General features: G+C 46.0%; 1 protein-coding gene across 1 annotated transcript in view; it reads right to left on the minus strand.

The window, feature by feature from the left end:
* Window positions 1–14,204, minus strand: part of LOC112072563 (inositol hexakisphosphate kinase 1-like) — an 85,782-nt gene that overhangs the window by 13,124 nt on the left and 58,454 nt on the right. Inside the window, exons 3-4 of the mRNA XM_070439842.1 lie at window positions 5,997–6,201; window positions 4–81 (exon numbers count right to left, since the gene is read on the minus strand). Of these exons, the coding sequence (XP_070295943.1) occupies window positions 4–81; window positions 5,997–6,201 (283 nt within the window). The remainder of the gene's footprint in view (window positions 1–3; window positions 82–5,996; window positions 6,202–14,204) is intronic.

Here is a 14,204-nt window from a genome sequence, read left to right on the forward strand (position 1 = left end):
CGCCTGTTATTATCCAGCATCTGGAAGGGAATATCACTGTAGATCTGGAGCTCTAGACGAGGACTTTTCAGCTCCTGGAGACGGATTGTGGACAATAAAACACACAGGACAAACAGGGTTAACACAGGAGAGACCACTGGTTAACTACAGCATGTCAGTGTGGCTCTGGAGCCGCAGGTTAACTAACAGGTTAACTGACAGGTTAACTACAGCACCACAAACATGCCAGTGTGGATCTGGAGCTCCAGGGGCCTCATGCAGAAACAATACAGGTAAAATATAAAACAAGATGTAATCGTTGCTAAAATAGTTAGACATAGAATCTGTCCTATTTAATTTCCATGATCATTTCAGAATAAATTGCTCACTTTTTCTGAATGATGGTTCATATGGTGAAGTAGCCTAAAGGCCTACAACGTCCTCATTTCATTGGACCCCATTTTACAGTAGTAAATAGATAACTACACTGAACATAAAATACAAACTCAACATGTAAATGTCGGACCCGTGTTTCATGAGCTGAAATAAAAGATCCCGGAAATGTTCCACACGAACAAAAAGATAATTTCTCTCAAATTTTGTGCACGAATGTGTTTACATCCCTGTTAGCGACCATTTTTCCTTTGGCAAGATAATCCATCCACCTGACAGTTGTGGCTGTAATCAAGAAGCTGATAAACGCATGATCATTACACAGGTGCACCTTGTGCTGGGGACAATAAAAGACCACTAAAATGTGCATTTTTGTCACACAACACAATGCCACAGATGTCTCAAGTTTTGAGGGAGCGTGCAATTGGCATGCTGGACTGCAGGAATTCCACCATAGATGTTGCCAGATAATTTAATGTTCATTTCTTCGGTAGGGCTGTCCTACACGGCGCTCGGTAGGGCCTGTCCTACACGGCGTCTCGGTAGGGCCTGTCCTACACGGCGTCTCGGTAGGGCCTGTCCTACACGCGTCTCGGTAGACCTGTCCTACACGGCGTCTCGGTAGGGCCTGTCCTACACGGACGTTCGGTAGGGCCTGTCCTCACGGCGTCTCGGGTGAGCCTGTCCTACACGACGTTTTGGTAGGGCCTGTCCTACACGGCGTCTCGGTAGGGCCTGTCCTACACGACTTTTGGTAGGGCCTGTCCTACACGGCGTCTCGGTAGGGCCTGTCCTACACGGCGTCTCAGTAGACCTGTCCTACACGGCGTCTCGGTAGGGCCTGTCCTACACGGCGTCTCATGTGAGCCTGTCCTACACGGCGTCTCGGTAGACCTGTCTACACGACGTTTCGGTAGGGCCTGTCCTACACGGCGTCTCAGTAGGCCTGTTCTACACGGCGTCTCGGTAGGGCCTGTCCTACACGGCGTCTCGGTAGGGCCTGTCCTACACGGCGTCTCGGTAGGCCTGTCCTACACGGCGTCTCGGTAGGGCCTGTCCTACACGCGGTCTCATGTGGGACCTGTCCTACAACTGGCGTTCAGTGAGGACCTGTCCTACACGACGTCTCAGGTAGGCCTGTCGTACATTGCTCTGCCTTTCTGTGTGTAGCTCCTGAACAACAACACAGGAACCACTAGGTTAACAACTAACGCAGGCCACCGAAAACACAACCCAGAGGCATCACAACATATTCATAACTTAGGTTAGCCAACCTACATTATTCCAGTCTATCGTATTGAACAAATCAAAGCAACTGGGTCCTACTCACTTCTTCAGTTGCTGGTCACTCTCGTATTGCTGGGGTAGGGCCTTTCTCCGCTGTCTTTGTAGAGTTCGTGACGAGAGTGAGCGGAGCACTGAGAAGTGGGTGGGATGGAGACGTAGGGTTGGTGATGACCAGCGCGAAAGTTGGCGTTGAATTATGGTGATTGCCTGAACCGGTTAACTGTTGCGAAGGCGGGGGATGAGAGTGATGTGTGGCGTCGTCTCCTGCTGGTACTGTGGGCTCCTCCGTCTTGCCGGGAGTGAGTTGGTGGAGTTACGTGGTGGGAAGGTAGACTGTGGGTACCCTGGGATCCAGGAGTAAACTCGAGGCCTATATCGCAGCGTAGCAGGGTATACGGGGCTCGAAGCAAGACCAAGAGAGTGTTGGAGGAGTCGGTAAAACGGTAACAACAGCCTGAAGTTGCCCGCGCCTTCGAAAAGCCAAACACCAAAGAGACGCGATAATGCTCGTAGAGAAGACCGGGGGAGAGGGGGAGAAGTGGTATGCACAATTGGGGAGTGGGTGATTTGACACAGAGATTTGACATTAATGAAAATAGTTTCTGGAGGGTACCAATTACACAATGTTTAAAAAGATAAATAATGGTAGGTTATCCCCTATTGGAGTATTTTAGAAGGGAGAGAGGAATAATAGAGAGAAATCTTTATGAAAATAAGGTTAGAGAAGTATGTGGGGTATGGAATAAAAAGAGAAAAGCTGTAGGACATGCGAGGTTAAATATGTTGGGATGATGAAGTGATCAGGGTTACGTTGGGTCATGGAGAAAAGCTGATGATGGAGGTATAATAAGTGATGAGGTTGTTTTTCGAGAAAGGGAAGGACCATGAAAACGACTAGAGACCGGAAATAAACAACCGCAGGTGTGTAAGAGTAAGCAGGGGAGAAGGGAAAGGACGATACGGAATAATTGCAGATGGTTTATAGGAGGATGTTATGAGGTGATGTAAGTCAATATCTGGCATCGCCAGGATTCAGGTCGTACGCACAAAACAGTCAGTGGGTATAGGAGAGTTGAGAGGGAAAAACAGGAGAGGAGGAGGAGGGACCCACGAGAGGACAGCGAAGAGAAAGAAAATAGTGACTTCCATACGCAATCTTCGCTCTTGTGTAACATGATTCCAGTTAGGAGTGGTAAAGAGAATGTCAGGAGTTTGAAAGTATTGCTATGCTAGTGAGAGGAGGGAACAGGAGCAAGGGGGTGGAGCACAGAGTTGAGTAAAATGATAGCTGATGCCTACCTACCTCATTCACCTCTTCTTCTCCTTCTCTTCTCGTCCGTTCATCTCGTCTCTGGCATCTCTCTGTCCTGCTCTCTCTCTCTCTGTGCTTCTCTCTCTCTCTTCTCTCTCTCTCCTCGGTCTCTCTTCTAGGTCCGCTATTTTCGTCTGTGGAGAGGAGAAGATCATAACCTTGTGTGTTAGAAAGTGTCTGTTCATCATTACAGAGCTTCGGCGCTCAGTCAATCGAGAACCTACTGCCCTTCATCGTCCCTGAGTTGTTGTTTCTTGTTCGTCTCCTCACCACTGCCTTCAGTTAGCGATTCTTGTCATGTCTCTGCCCTCAGCATCGTAAACCTTCATAGCATTCTGTCATGTTCTCTCCTCCCATGGAGCTCTTCAGCGTGACGCCGTCTGTTCATCTCTCTGTCGTCCTCATCTGACCCTCATAGCCTCTTCGTGCTCAATGTTTCTTGCTCTACTAGACCACCTGACCGTTCTAGCAATTGTCATGTTCTCTCCTCACCACTGGACCTTTGTATAGCATTCTGTACAGGTTTGCTTTTGGCGTATTTGCTCGTCATATGTACAAATCGATGTATGTGTTCTGCTTCTTTGTGTTGGTATGTCCCTAATGCAAGAGTGAAGGTTGATCTAATGTCTTATCTTGCTCAAAAATGTTCATGTCACATTATCTCTATGTTAATAATATGTCTGCGTTTTAACTTGACTCGTCAATTGGTCTAACTTCAGGCCTGTTTTCGTTGCGTTGGTTTTTACAAGCAGTCAGGCCCGGACTCTACCCACTGCATACGTCCTTCCAACACACAAGAGGTGTGAGAGGCACACCCAGCTAGATGGGAATGGAGCGAGGGAAGATTGCTGCTCGAGAGAACGTCACACGGAAGACCTCAATCAATCCACAATTGACACTTTGTCTAAGATTACTTGATTTGTATATTGGCCAACTCATTTAATTTCGTTTAAATATCTTTATAAGACAGCTAGAGCAATATTTCAGTAGTGGGAACCAGGGAGAGCCTAGGCGTACAGAGTAGGTGTAACAAGATTAAATGGGCTACTTGGGGTGGGTGATAAGGAAAGCTAAGGTTACATTGGGATCCATTAGTTTGTCCTTATGAGATAAAGAAACTAGGCAGGCAAACAAACACAAAGCGACTGTCTTAATCTAACAACAGTCAGGCCCGCAGAGGATCGAAGCTAACAGGCTGACAGGGGCGAGTCGGGCTACAGGCTAACAGGCTAATTGGTGACAGGCTAACAGACTAACAGCTAACAGGCTACATTTGAGTGAAAGTGCATGAACAGGCTAGCAGTCAAATTGGTGGAGCAGCCAGCGTAACGACTACGGCTAACAGGCTAAATTGGGGCGACAGGGGCTACGGCTAACAGGCTAATTGTGACAGGCTAAAGTACTTTAACAGGACTGAAAGGGGTAATATGGCGGATGACAGGGGCCAGGGGCGCTAACAGGGTGACTACAGACTACAGGGGCTAATTGGGTGTACACGGCTAACATGCTAATTTGTGACAGCTAACAGACTAACAGACTACAGGCTATTGGTGACAGGCTAACGGGACTAACAGAACTAGACAGGCTAATTTGGTGACAGGCTAACGACTACAGACTAACGGCTAATTGGTGACAGGCTAAAACGGACTACAGGCTATTGGTGACAGTGGGCTACCAGATACGAACTAACAGGTAAATTGGTGACAGCCTACAGGTAACAGGCTAATTGGTTGCAGGGCTAGAACAGGACTAACAAGACACAGGCTAATTGGTTGACAGGCCAAACAGGCTACAGCCTAATTGGGTGACAGCTAAACAGACTAACAGAACTAACAGGCTAATTGGTTGACAGGCTAAACAGACGACTAAGAGTGCTAATAGTTGGCAACGGTGGAGCACGGAGCCTGTTAAAAGGGAAGACTAACAGACTAACAGGGCTAATTTTTATGTTCACCCAAGGCGTGTGACGGGGGAAGGGCAAGGCAGTGTGTAACATGCTTCCTAAGCATCAGAGCCTCTCCGTGTCTTGCACTCCTGTCCAAACTCCAAGATGCTTACAACATTGTAGCCCTATACTAATTGCGTTCACTCAATTGTTCTGCCTTTTTGTTGTCTTAATATTGCCATGGTAGGCACAAAAAGCTTGGTAGAACTTAATATCCCCTCGCACATGCTCTGGCCTTAGTTATTATCTTTGTCCAAAACTATATAAAGATGTAATATCAAATATCAACGACAATATCGCAAATATAAATGAGAAAATGTGTATTTTATTTAATATATACAAACTAAACTTTATGTTGTAATTCAATTAGTAGCAATAGAATGGAGGTGATGAACCTATTGTGATTGAGAATCAGCGATTAGCAGACACATCGAGCACTAACACATACGACACCACGACACACACACACACGCTAACACACACACACAGCACACGCACACACACACACACTCACACAACCACACAGCGCGCCACCAACCCTCTGGAGGCCCTTATGCATGCTTGAGATGATTGGAGCAGTATGGTGACTCCAGTTTGCCGTAATCGCGCATGGATGGACGAGTGATACAGGTGATGGATGCGATTACAGCACTCGCATGGAGCAGCACTCATTATTGCTGCTAGATCAAACAATGAGCTAGATGCATTCTTTTTTACGAAGAATGTTTGTGACCTGTCCTACACGGCGTCTCGGTAGGGCCTGTCCTACACGGCGTCTCGGTAGGGCCTGTCCTACACGGCGTCTCGGTAGGGCCTGTCCTACACGGCGTCTCATGTGGGACCTGTCCTACACGGCGTCTCAGTAGGACCTGTCCTACACGACGTCTCAGTAGGCCTGTCGTACATGTCTCTGCCTTCTGTGTGTAGCTCCTGAACAACACACAGGAACACAGGTTAACAACTAACGCAGGCCACCAAAACACAAACCCAGAGGCATCACAACATATTCAACTTAGGTTAGCCAACCTACATTATTCCAGTCTATCGTATGAACAAATCAAGCAACTGGGTCCTACTCACTTCTCAGTGCTGTCACTCTCGTGCGGTAGCCTCTCCTCTTTGATCTCGGAGGTGGAGCGGTGGAGGCTGCGTCGGGAGTGTTTCCTCCGTGGTTGCTCCCTCTCCGGTAGGTCCTCGTGGTCCAGGATCTCGCTCTCCACGTACGGGTACGCCACCAGGTTGATGTAACCGTCAATATCCCCCTCAAAACACACCAAAACCATGCCTAGAAAGAGGAGAGGGGAGAAGGTGCACTTGAGTGGGTGATTTACACAATTACATTTGAAATATTTCTGGATACAATACAATGTTTAAAAAAGAAATTTTTATTTATTGGATTAGAGAGTATGGAAAATCTTATGAAAATATAAAATTTGTATGGAATAAAAAAAAAGCCTGCGTTAAATATTGTGATGATAATAAGGGTCTTTCATGGGAGAAAGACTGATGAGATATAATGTGTTGTCAGAAACCTGAAACGAGAGGAAAATACCACCAGTGTGTAAGATAAGCAGGGAAAGGGAAACGATACGGGTTCAGGTTTATAGGAGATAGAGGTGAATGTCATCTCATCTGGCCAGGCAGTCTGTCACAACAGTCAGGGTTAGGGAGAGGTTGAGAGGGAACAGGAGAGGAGAGAGACAGCGAGAGACAGCGAGAGAAAGAAATAGGACTCATCCATCTCCTCTTTAATTCATTCTAGAGTGGTAGAGAATGTGTAGGTGAAAGATTACAGTAGAGAGAGACAGGCAGGGTGGGGCCAGAGTGAGTAAATGATGCTAGCCACTCTGTCCCTCTCTCTGAGGCGGGCGGGGGGTAGGGGCATTTCCTGAAACTTTCTGAGGAGAATGAGAATGCCCGTCTGTGTGTGTGCGGTGCGAGCGTCGACCGCTTTGTGTAGCCGTTAGCGATGATGCTAATGAAAACAGTCTTCTGGTTGATGGAAAGGCTTTCCCAAAATCCTTCTCTATTAAATGGTAACTACAATGTAGCCTTGTCAGTTTTACAAACTCTACCAAACTCTACAAACACACAGCTAGGGCAGGGAAGGATGGGGTACGGCAGACCGGGGTAGTGTAGGGGTGGAGTAGGGAAGGGTGGGGTACGGCAGGGCGGGGGACGGCAGGGCGGGGTAGGGCAAGGCAGGGCGGGGTAGGGCAAGGCAGGGCGGGGTAGGGCAAGGCAGACGTGGGGAAGTATCAGCTTGGACGGGGAAGGGCAGCAGTGGGTAAATGCTCTTAGCTAGCCTCTCCTGCTTGCACTCCTGCACTCAAATGATACTTTAGCCTAATTTGCTACATTGGTCATCTGCCTTTTTTTCAATTATTTTCCATTAGACAAAAGATTTAACCCACATGTTGGCTTAGTTTTTTTTTTGCCAAACTAACAATGTCTTACTGTATTTGAATTATTTTATTTGATATCAACTAACTTATGTTTTAATTCAATTAAGCAGCAGGAGTGCTGAGTCTTGATAGATTGGATGGATAGATAGATGGATGGATGACAGATGATGGATGGATGGATGACAGGTGATGGATGGATGACAGATGATGGATGATAAATGACAGATGGACGATAGATGACGGATGGACGATAGATGACGGATGGACGATAGATAGATAGATATATAGATAGATAATGGGTAGATGGAAGATAGATGGATAGATAGATGGATGATTGATAGATTGATTGATGATAGATGGAGATGGATGGATGGTGGATGGGTGGATATATGATGGGTGGATGATAGATGGATGATGGATCTATGGATAGATGATGGGTGGATGATGGATTTATGGATAGATGGATGATAGGTGGATGATGGATGGATGATAGGTGGATGATGGATGGATGGATGATAGGTGGATGATGGATGGATGGATGGATGATGATGGATGGATGGATAGATGGATGATAGGTGGATGATGGATGGATGGATGATGATGGATGGATAGATGGATGATAGATGGATGGATGGATAGATGGATGATAGATGGATGATGATGGATGATAGAAGATGGATAGAAGATGGATGGATGATGATGGATAGAAGATGGATGGATGATGGATGGATGGATAGATGGATAGAAGATGGATGGATAGAAGATGGATGGATAATGGATAGACAGCAGCTAAGGCTTTAGACTCTCAGATCCCTCCTAGATGATGTCACCAGTCGACCAGGACTCAACACCACTAGCCAATGGAGACAGGGCTGATGTCAGGGGAGGACCATGTGTGCTTACGTGTGTAAGTGAGAGACAGCCAGAGAGCGTAAGAGGAGAAAACGTGATTATGCGAGCACAGCAGTGTAACTGTGCTCCTGAAACAGAGAGCTAATTCTGTCAGGGATCAGTTTAATGACCATTAAATATTCAGCCTGCCTGTGTGTGTGTGTGTGTGTGTGTGTGTGTGTGTGTGTGTGTGTTCAGAGCTCTTACACACAGACTGGTTCAATCCCAGGTGAGCCCCTGGCATGAGCACGTATTCAAAAATCTTCACCTTTTACAGCACAACAAACAAGATGACATGGACAGATGGGACCTGATCCCAGATCAGCACTACAGCACAACAAACAAGATGACATGGACAGATGGGACCTCGATCCCAGATCAGCACTACAGAAACAAACAAGATGACATGGACTGATGGGACCTGATCCCAGATCAGCACTAACAGCGCAACAAACAAGATGACATGGACGATGGGACCTGATCCCAGATCACACTACAGCGCAACAAACAAGATGACATGGACGATGGGACCTGATCCCAGATCAGCACTAAGCAACAAACAAGATGACATGGACTGATGGGACCTGATCCCAGATCAGCCTACAAACAAGATGACTTGGACAGATGGGACCTGATCCCAGATCAGCACAACAAACAAGATGACATGGACAGATGGGACCTGATCCCAGATCAGCACTTGTATTTTGAGACTTTTTATGAATATGGGCCCATCTTCTCTTTCATGCAACAGCAGCTAACTGAGCTCAGCAGCACTGAATAGGGCCATGTTGATCCAACTCAGGGGGTTCCCATACTTTTTTTGGCCCACGACCCCATTTTGATATCTGAAAATTCTCACGACCCCAACCATGTGAAAAAAATTATGTAAAGTATTCAGACCCCTTCACTTTTCCTCATGTTATGTTACAGCCTTATTCTACAATACATTCATTTCCCCCCTCATCAATCTACACACAATACCCCATAATGACAAAGCAAGAGTTTGCAAATTCATGAAAGATAACAGAAATACCTTATTTACGTAAGTATTCAGACCCTTTGCTGTGAGACTCGAAATTGAGCTCAGGTGCATCCTGTTTACATTGATCATCCTTGAGATGTTTCTACAACTTGATTGGAGTCCACCTGTGGTTAATGCAATTGATTGGACATGATTTGGAAAGGCACACACCTGTCTATAGAAGATCTCACAGTTGACAGTGCATGTCAGAGCAAAAGCCAAGCCATGATTTCGAAGGAATTGTCCGTAGAGCTCTGAGACAGGATTGTGTTGAGGCACAGATCTGGGGAAAGGTACCAAAAAAGTGTGGAACCACCAAGACTCTTCCTGGAGCTGCCGCCCGGCCAAACTGAGCAATCAGGGGAGAAGGACCTTGGTCAGGGATGTGACCAAGAACCCGATGGTCACTGACAGAGCACCAGAGTTCCTCTGTGGAGATGGGAGAACCTTCCAGAAGGACAACCATCTCTGCAGCACTCCACCAATCAGGCCTTTATGGTAGAGTGGCCAGACGGAAGCCACTCCTCAGTAAAAGGCACATGACAGCCAGCTGGGAGTTTGCCAAAAGGCACCTAAAGACTCTCAGACGATGAACAAGAAGATTCTATGTTCTGATGAAACCAAGATTGAAACCAAGATTGAATTATTTGGCCTGAATGCTAAGCGTCACGTCTGGAGGAAACCTGGCACCATCCCTATGGTGAAGCATGGTGGTGGCAGCATCATGCTGTGGGGAGGTTTTTCAGTGGCAGAGACTGCAAGACTAGTCAGGATTGATGGCAATATGAACGGAGCAAAGTACAGCGAGATCCTTGATGAAAACCTGCTCCAGAGCGCTCAGGACCTCAGACTGGGGCGAAGGTTCACCTTCCAAAAGGACAACGACCCTAATCACGCAGCCAAGACAATGCAGGAGTGGCTTCGGGACCAGTTTCTGAATGTCCTTGAGTGGCCCAGCCAGAGCCCGGACTTAAACCCGATCGAACACCTCTGTAGAGACCTGAAAATACCTGTGCAGCAACACTCCCCATCCAACCTGACAGAGCTTGAGAGGATCTTCAGAGAAGAATGGGAGAAACTCCCCAAATACAAGTGTGCCAAACTTCAAATCAAATCAAAGTTTATTTGTCATGTGCGCCGAACAGGTGTAGACCTTAGTGAAATGCTTACTTATAGGCTCTAACCAATAGTGCAAAAAAGGTATTAGGTGAACAATAGGTAGGTAAAGAAATAAAACAACAGTAAAAAGACAGGCTATATACAGTTGCGAGGCTATAAAAGTAGCGAGGCTACATACAGACACCGGTTAGTCAGGCTGATTGAGGTAGTATGTACATGTAGATATGGTTAAAGTGACTATGCATATATGATGAACAGAGAGTAGCAGTAGCGTAAAAGAGGGGTTGGCGGGTGGTGGGTGGCGGGACACAATGCAGATAGCCCTTTTTTGTCCTAGACTTGGCACTCCGGTACCGCTTGCCATGCGGTAGTAGAGAGAACAGTCTATTACTGGGGTGGCTGGGGTCATACTCAAGAAGACTCTAGGCTGCAAAAGGTGCTTCAACAAAGTACTGAGTAACGGGTCTGAATACTTATGTAAATGTGATATTTCAGTTGATTTTTTAAAATAAATTTGCAAAAATTTCTAAAAAGCTGGTTTTGCTTTGTCATTATGGGGTATCGTGTGTAGATTGAGGCTGTAACGTTTCAAAATGCAACGTAGTTAACAGCCAATGTTTACCTTTTTTTTTAAATGTGGGGCTATGGCAGTCAAACATTCTAACAATATTTCTGATTGTCTTCTCAACTCACCATCACATACCTTTAATGTGGGGCTGTGACAGTCAATTGAAAATGAGTCTGACACAATGTATCTTATCTCACCTCCACTAATGAGATGGGTGAGCTTGACGCATGTCAGGGTGCGCGGTCGATAGAGCACACCTCATCTCTGCTGTCAAATCCAACCTGGATGGATATTTGGTTTTAATGCAGACGAGAGCACTGAATCCAGCTTCACACAGATATGAGCTGAAGAAGGGTACTATGGGATTTATGCTGCTTTTAAGACAACTGGAAAGTCGGGAAAAATGCGAGGTCAAATCACGATGTCATTAATCTTCAAAACAGGAACTCTAGAAAGAGTCTAGAGTTCCTGAGTTGGATGACCGTTCAAAATGATTATTTCCCCAGTCGGAGCTAGTTCACACCCCCCCCAAAAGTTTCTAGTTGTCTTGAACACACTGAAGTTGGAAGTCGGAGATATCCTAAGTCAGAGACTTCCCAGTTGTTTTGAAAGCGGCATTAATGCTCAGAGGGAGAAAGCAGGGTATTTATTCCCTTTGAGTCAGAAACCAAAGCTTCTCCGTAGTGACCTGTGAATGCAGTTCCATCAGCTGTTCGATTTCACTTCATGGCATGTCAACTGAGCCAGGATCACAGTCAAACGGATTGGGAAGTAGGTCCCAAAGTGCTCGTCCAAGCATTGGAGGTGAGCAGTCATCACTCGAGTGGGACACTTACCGATGCTGTTTTCCGTTAGAAACATGCACAGCCCGAGGGAAGGGGGCGTGGTTCTCTTTCGAAAGACTCACCAATAAGAATTCTTTCCTCTGGATCCACTAATTGTTTTCACCATATCGATTGCGTTCGGTAATATCAAAGTCTCCGCAGAAGAGACACCCTAACGACACTGGGCCAATTGCGCTACCGCCCTATGGGACTCCCAAACCCGGCCGGTTGTGGTACAGCCTGGAATCGAACCAGGGTCTGTAGTGACGCCTCTAGCACTGAGATGCAGTGCCTTAGACCGCTGCATGTAGCCTACGGTCCTATCCAGAGCCACGTACAGGAACAATTAGGGTTAAGTGCCTTGCTCAAGGGCACATATAGATTTTTCACTTAGTCGGCTCGGGGATTCGAACCAAAAACCCATCGCTCTTAACTGCTAGGCTACCTACCGCTAACTCAACAGGAGCACGTTGACCTAACTCAACAGGAGCACGTTGACCTAACTCAACAGGAGCACGTTGACCTAACTCAACAGGAGCACGTTGACCTAACTCAACAGGAGCACGTTGACCTAACTCAACAGGAGCACGTTGACCTAACTCAACAGGAGCACGTTGACCTAACTCAACAGGACCACGTTGACAGTGTTTTCCATTAGCACCGGCAGTTACCTCATCAGCCGGTTAGACTCATTTTCAGCCAGCTACTTTTCCACTTCATATTAACTAGGTTACTTTTCATTTAAAAGTTAAACATTCGCTAGTCCAATTGCCTGGGGGAAGTAGAAAAAAATAGACAAGATGAATATAGTTTTAAGTAAAAAAAAAAAATATCAAAACTATATCAAACAATTAGGCCAGTCCAATCAGAATTGGATCAGTGTCCTCCAGACGTAATGTCTTACACACTGTCCTCCCAATCTCAGAGTATAATTATTGTAGACCTGCATTGACAGGCACAAGCCTTTTTCAAATCATGCCATTTTTTTTTGTTGCTCAAAGAGAGCACATTTGTTGAAATTCATTGCTAGTTAGTGAGTTATTTGTCCGGTTATAGCTCATCTTTGGTCAGCAATGAAAATCCTGGGAAAGTGATGTTGTGTGCATCACCTGTGTGTGCCTGTGGCCCATAGCCAGAGGAGAGAGACATTACGCAGCAGGTAAAATAATGAACACACAACAGACTAACTAGATAGCCAAACTACACAATGTGTTTGGAATTGGCTGATTCTCGCTAGTTAACTATTAGTGTGTATTAAGGTCAATGTCATATCCTAAAATAACTTTCCACCGGGACATGTGAATAACCGTAAATGGCCAGGTACAGTTGATGAAACCAATGCTGCATACCCCAGTTGTAAAACAGTCTCTCAAGCGCTCATAATTGGATTCTTCTCTATTCCAAACTGTCCATGGTTATTCTGACAAAGCCTAATTAATAAGTAACTCCTATACGGTCAAGATCTCCCCTGAACATGGAATATTTTTTACCTTACAAATAGGTAAATATCTTAGTTCACTACCTCGCCCAACTTTAGTCATTTGATCCCCGGTTCATTGAATGGGGGAATATTTTTTTTTATAGAAGACAAAAACTATTTGGTTGTAATTGCATTGTTGCAGGATGGCTAACCATCCTCCTGGAGAGATACTGGGTGTGGAGGGAGGCCAACCATCCTCCTGGAGAGATACTGAGTGTGCAAGCGTTTACTCCAGTCCTGCTCTAACACCCCCACATTGTAAAAAAACAGCTGTTCAATAGGACCTGTTGTGTTTGAGCAGGATTGGATCAGTGTTGGAGCAGGGTTGGATCAAAAGCCTGCACACCCAGTATCTCTCCAGATGGAGGGTTGATAGACCACGTCTTACGCAGTATTTTACTCTGTGGGTGTTAAATGCCTTGCTGAAGGCTTCAACGGCAGGAGATGGCAGATAATATATGGGATCCGAAACCAGCAGACTTCCATTGTCAATAACAGTGATCCTAATAAAGGTTATTTTGTGAGGTGGTTTCTGGCATCATACAACACAATTTGTCATTTTTTTGGGCCCATGGTGTTACAGACCTTAATTTTGGGGGGGGGGACAAGTGACTTGAGTTTTCGAATAAGGAAAAAAAAACATTTGTTTATACTTGTCCAAAGGAGATGTGGCAAAAACAAATTGAATGTCAAGCCCTGATATACATATTCTAGTGGTCTATTGATAGGATAGGTGTCTGTCAGTCACAAAGTGAGCGATAACAGATGAACGCAGTCTGCTGTCCAGGTACAAATTGTCCGCGCTGTGGTTGGTTGCAGGCACATTTCTTTACACGGAGGGAGAGAGCATGATGCTGGTGAATTTGCACGTCCCATGTAATGTGGTAACACTGAGTTGGACATTGGGAAGGACGGTCAGAGCAGGGACATTGGGAAAGACGGTCAGAGCAGGGGCATTGGGAAGACCCGTCAGAGCAGGG

Source organism: Salvelinus sp. IW2-2015, unplaced genomic scaffold (assembly GCF_002910315.2).
Source record: "Salvelinus sp. IW2-2015 unplaced genomic scaffold, ASM291031v2 Un_scaffold1961, whole genome shotgun sequence".
In the NCBI taxonomy this organism is placed as follows: Eukaryota; Metazoa; Chordata; class Actinopteri; order Salmoniformes; family Salmonidae; genus Salvelinus; species Salvelinus sp. IW2-2015.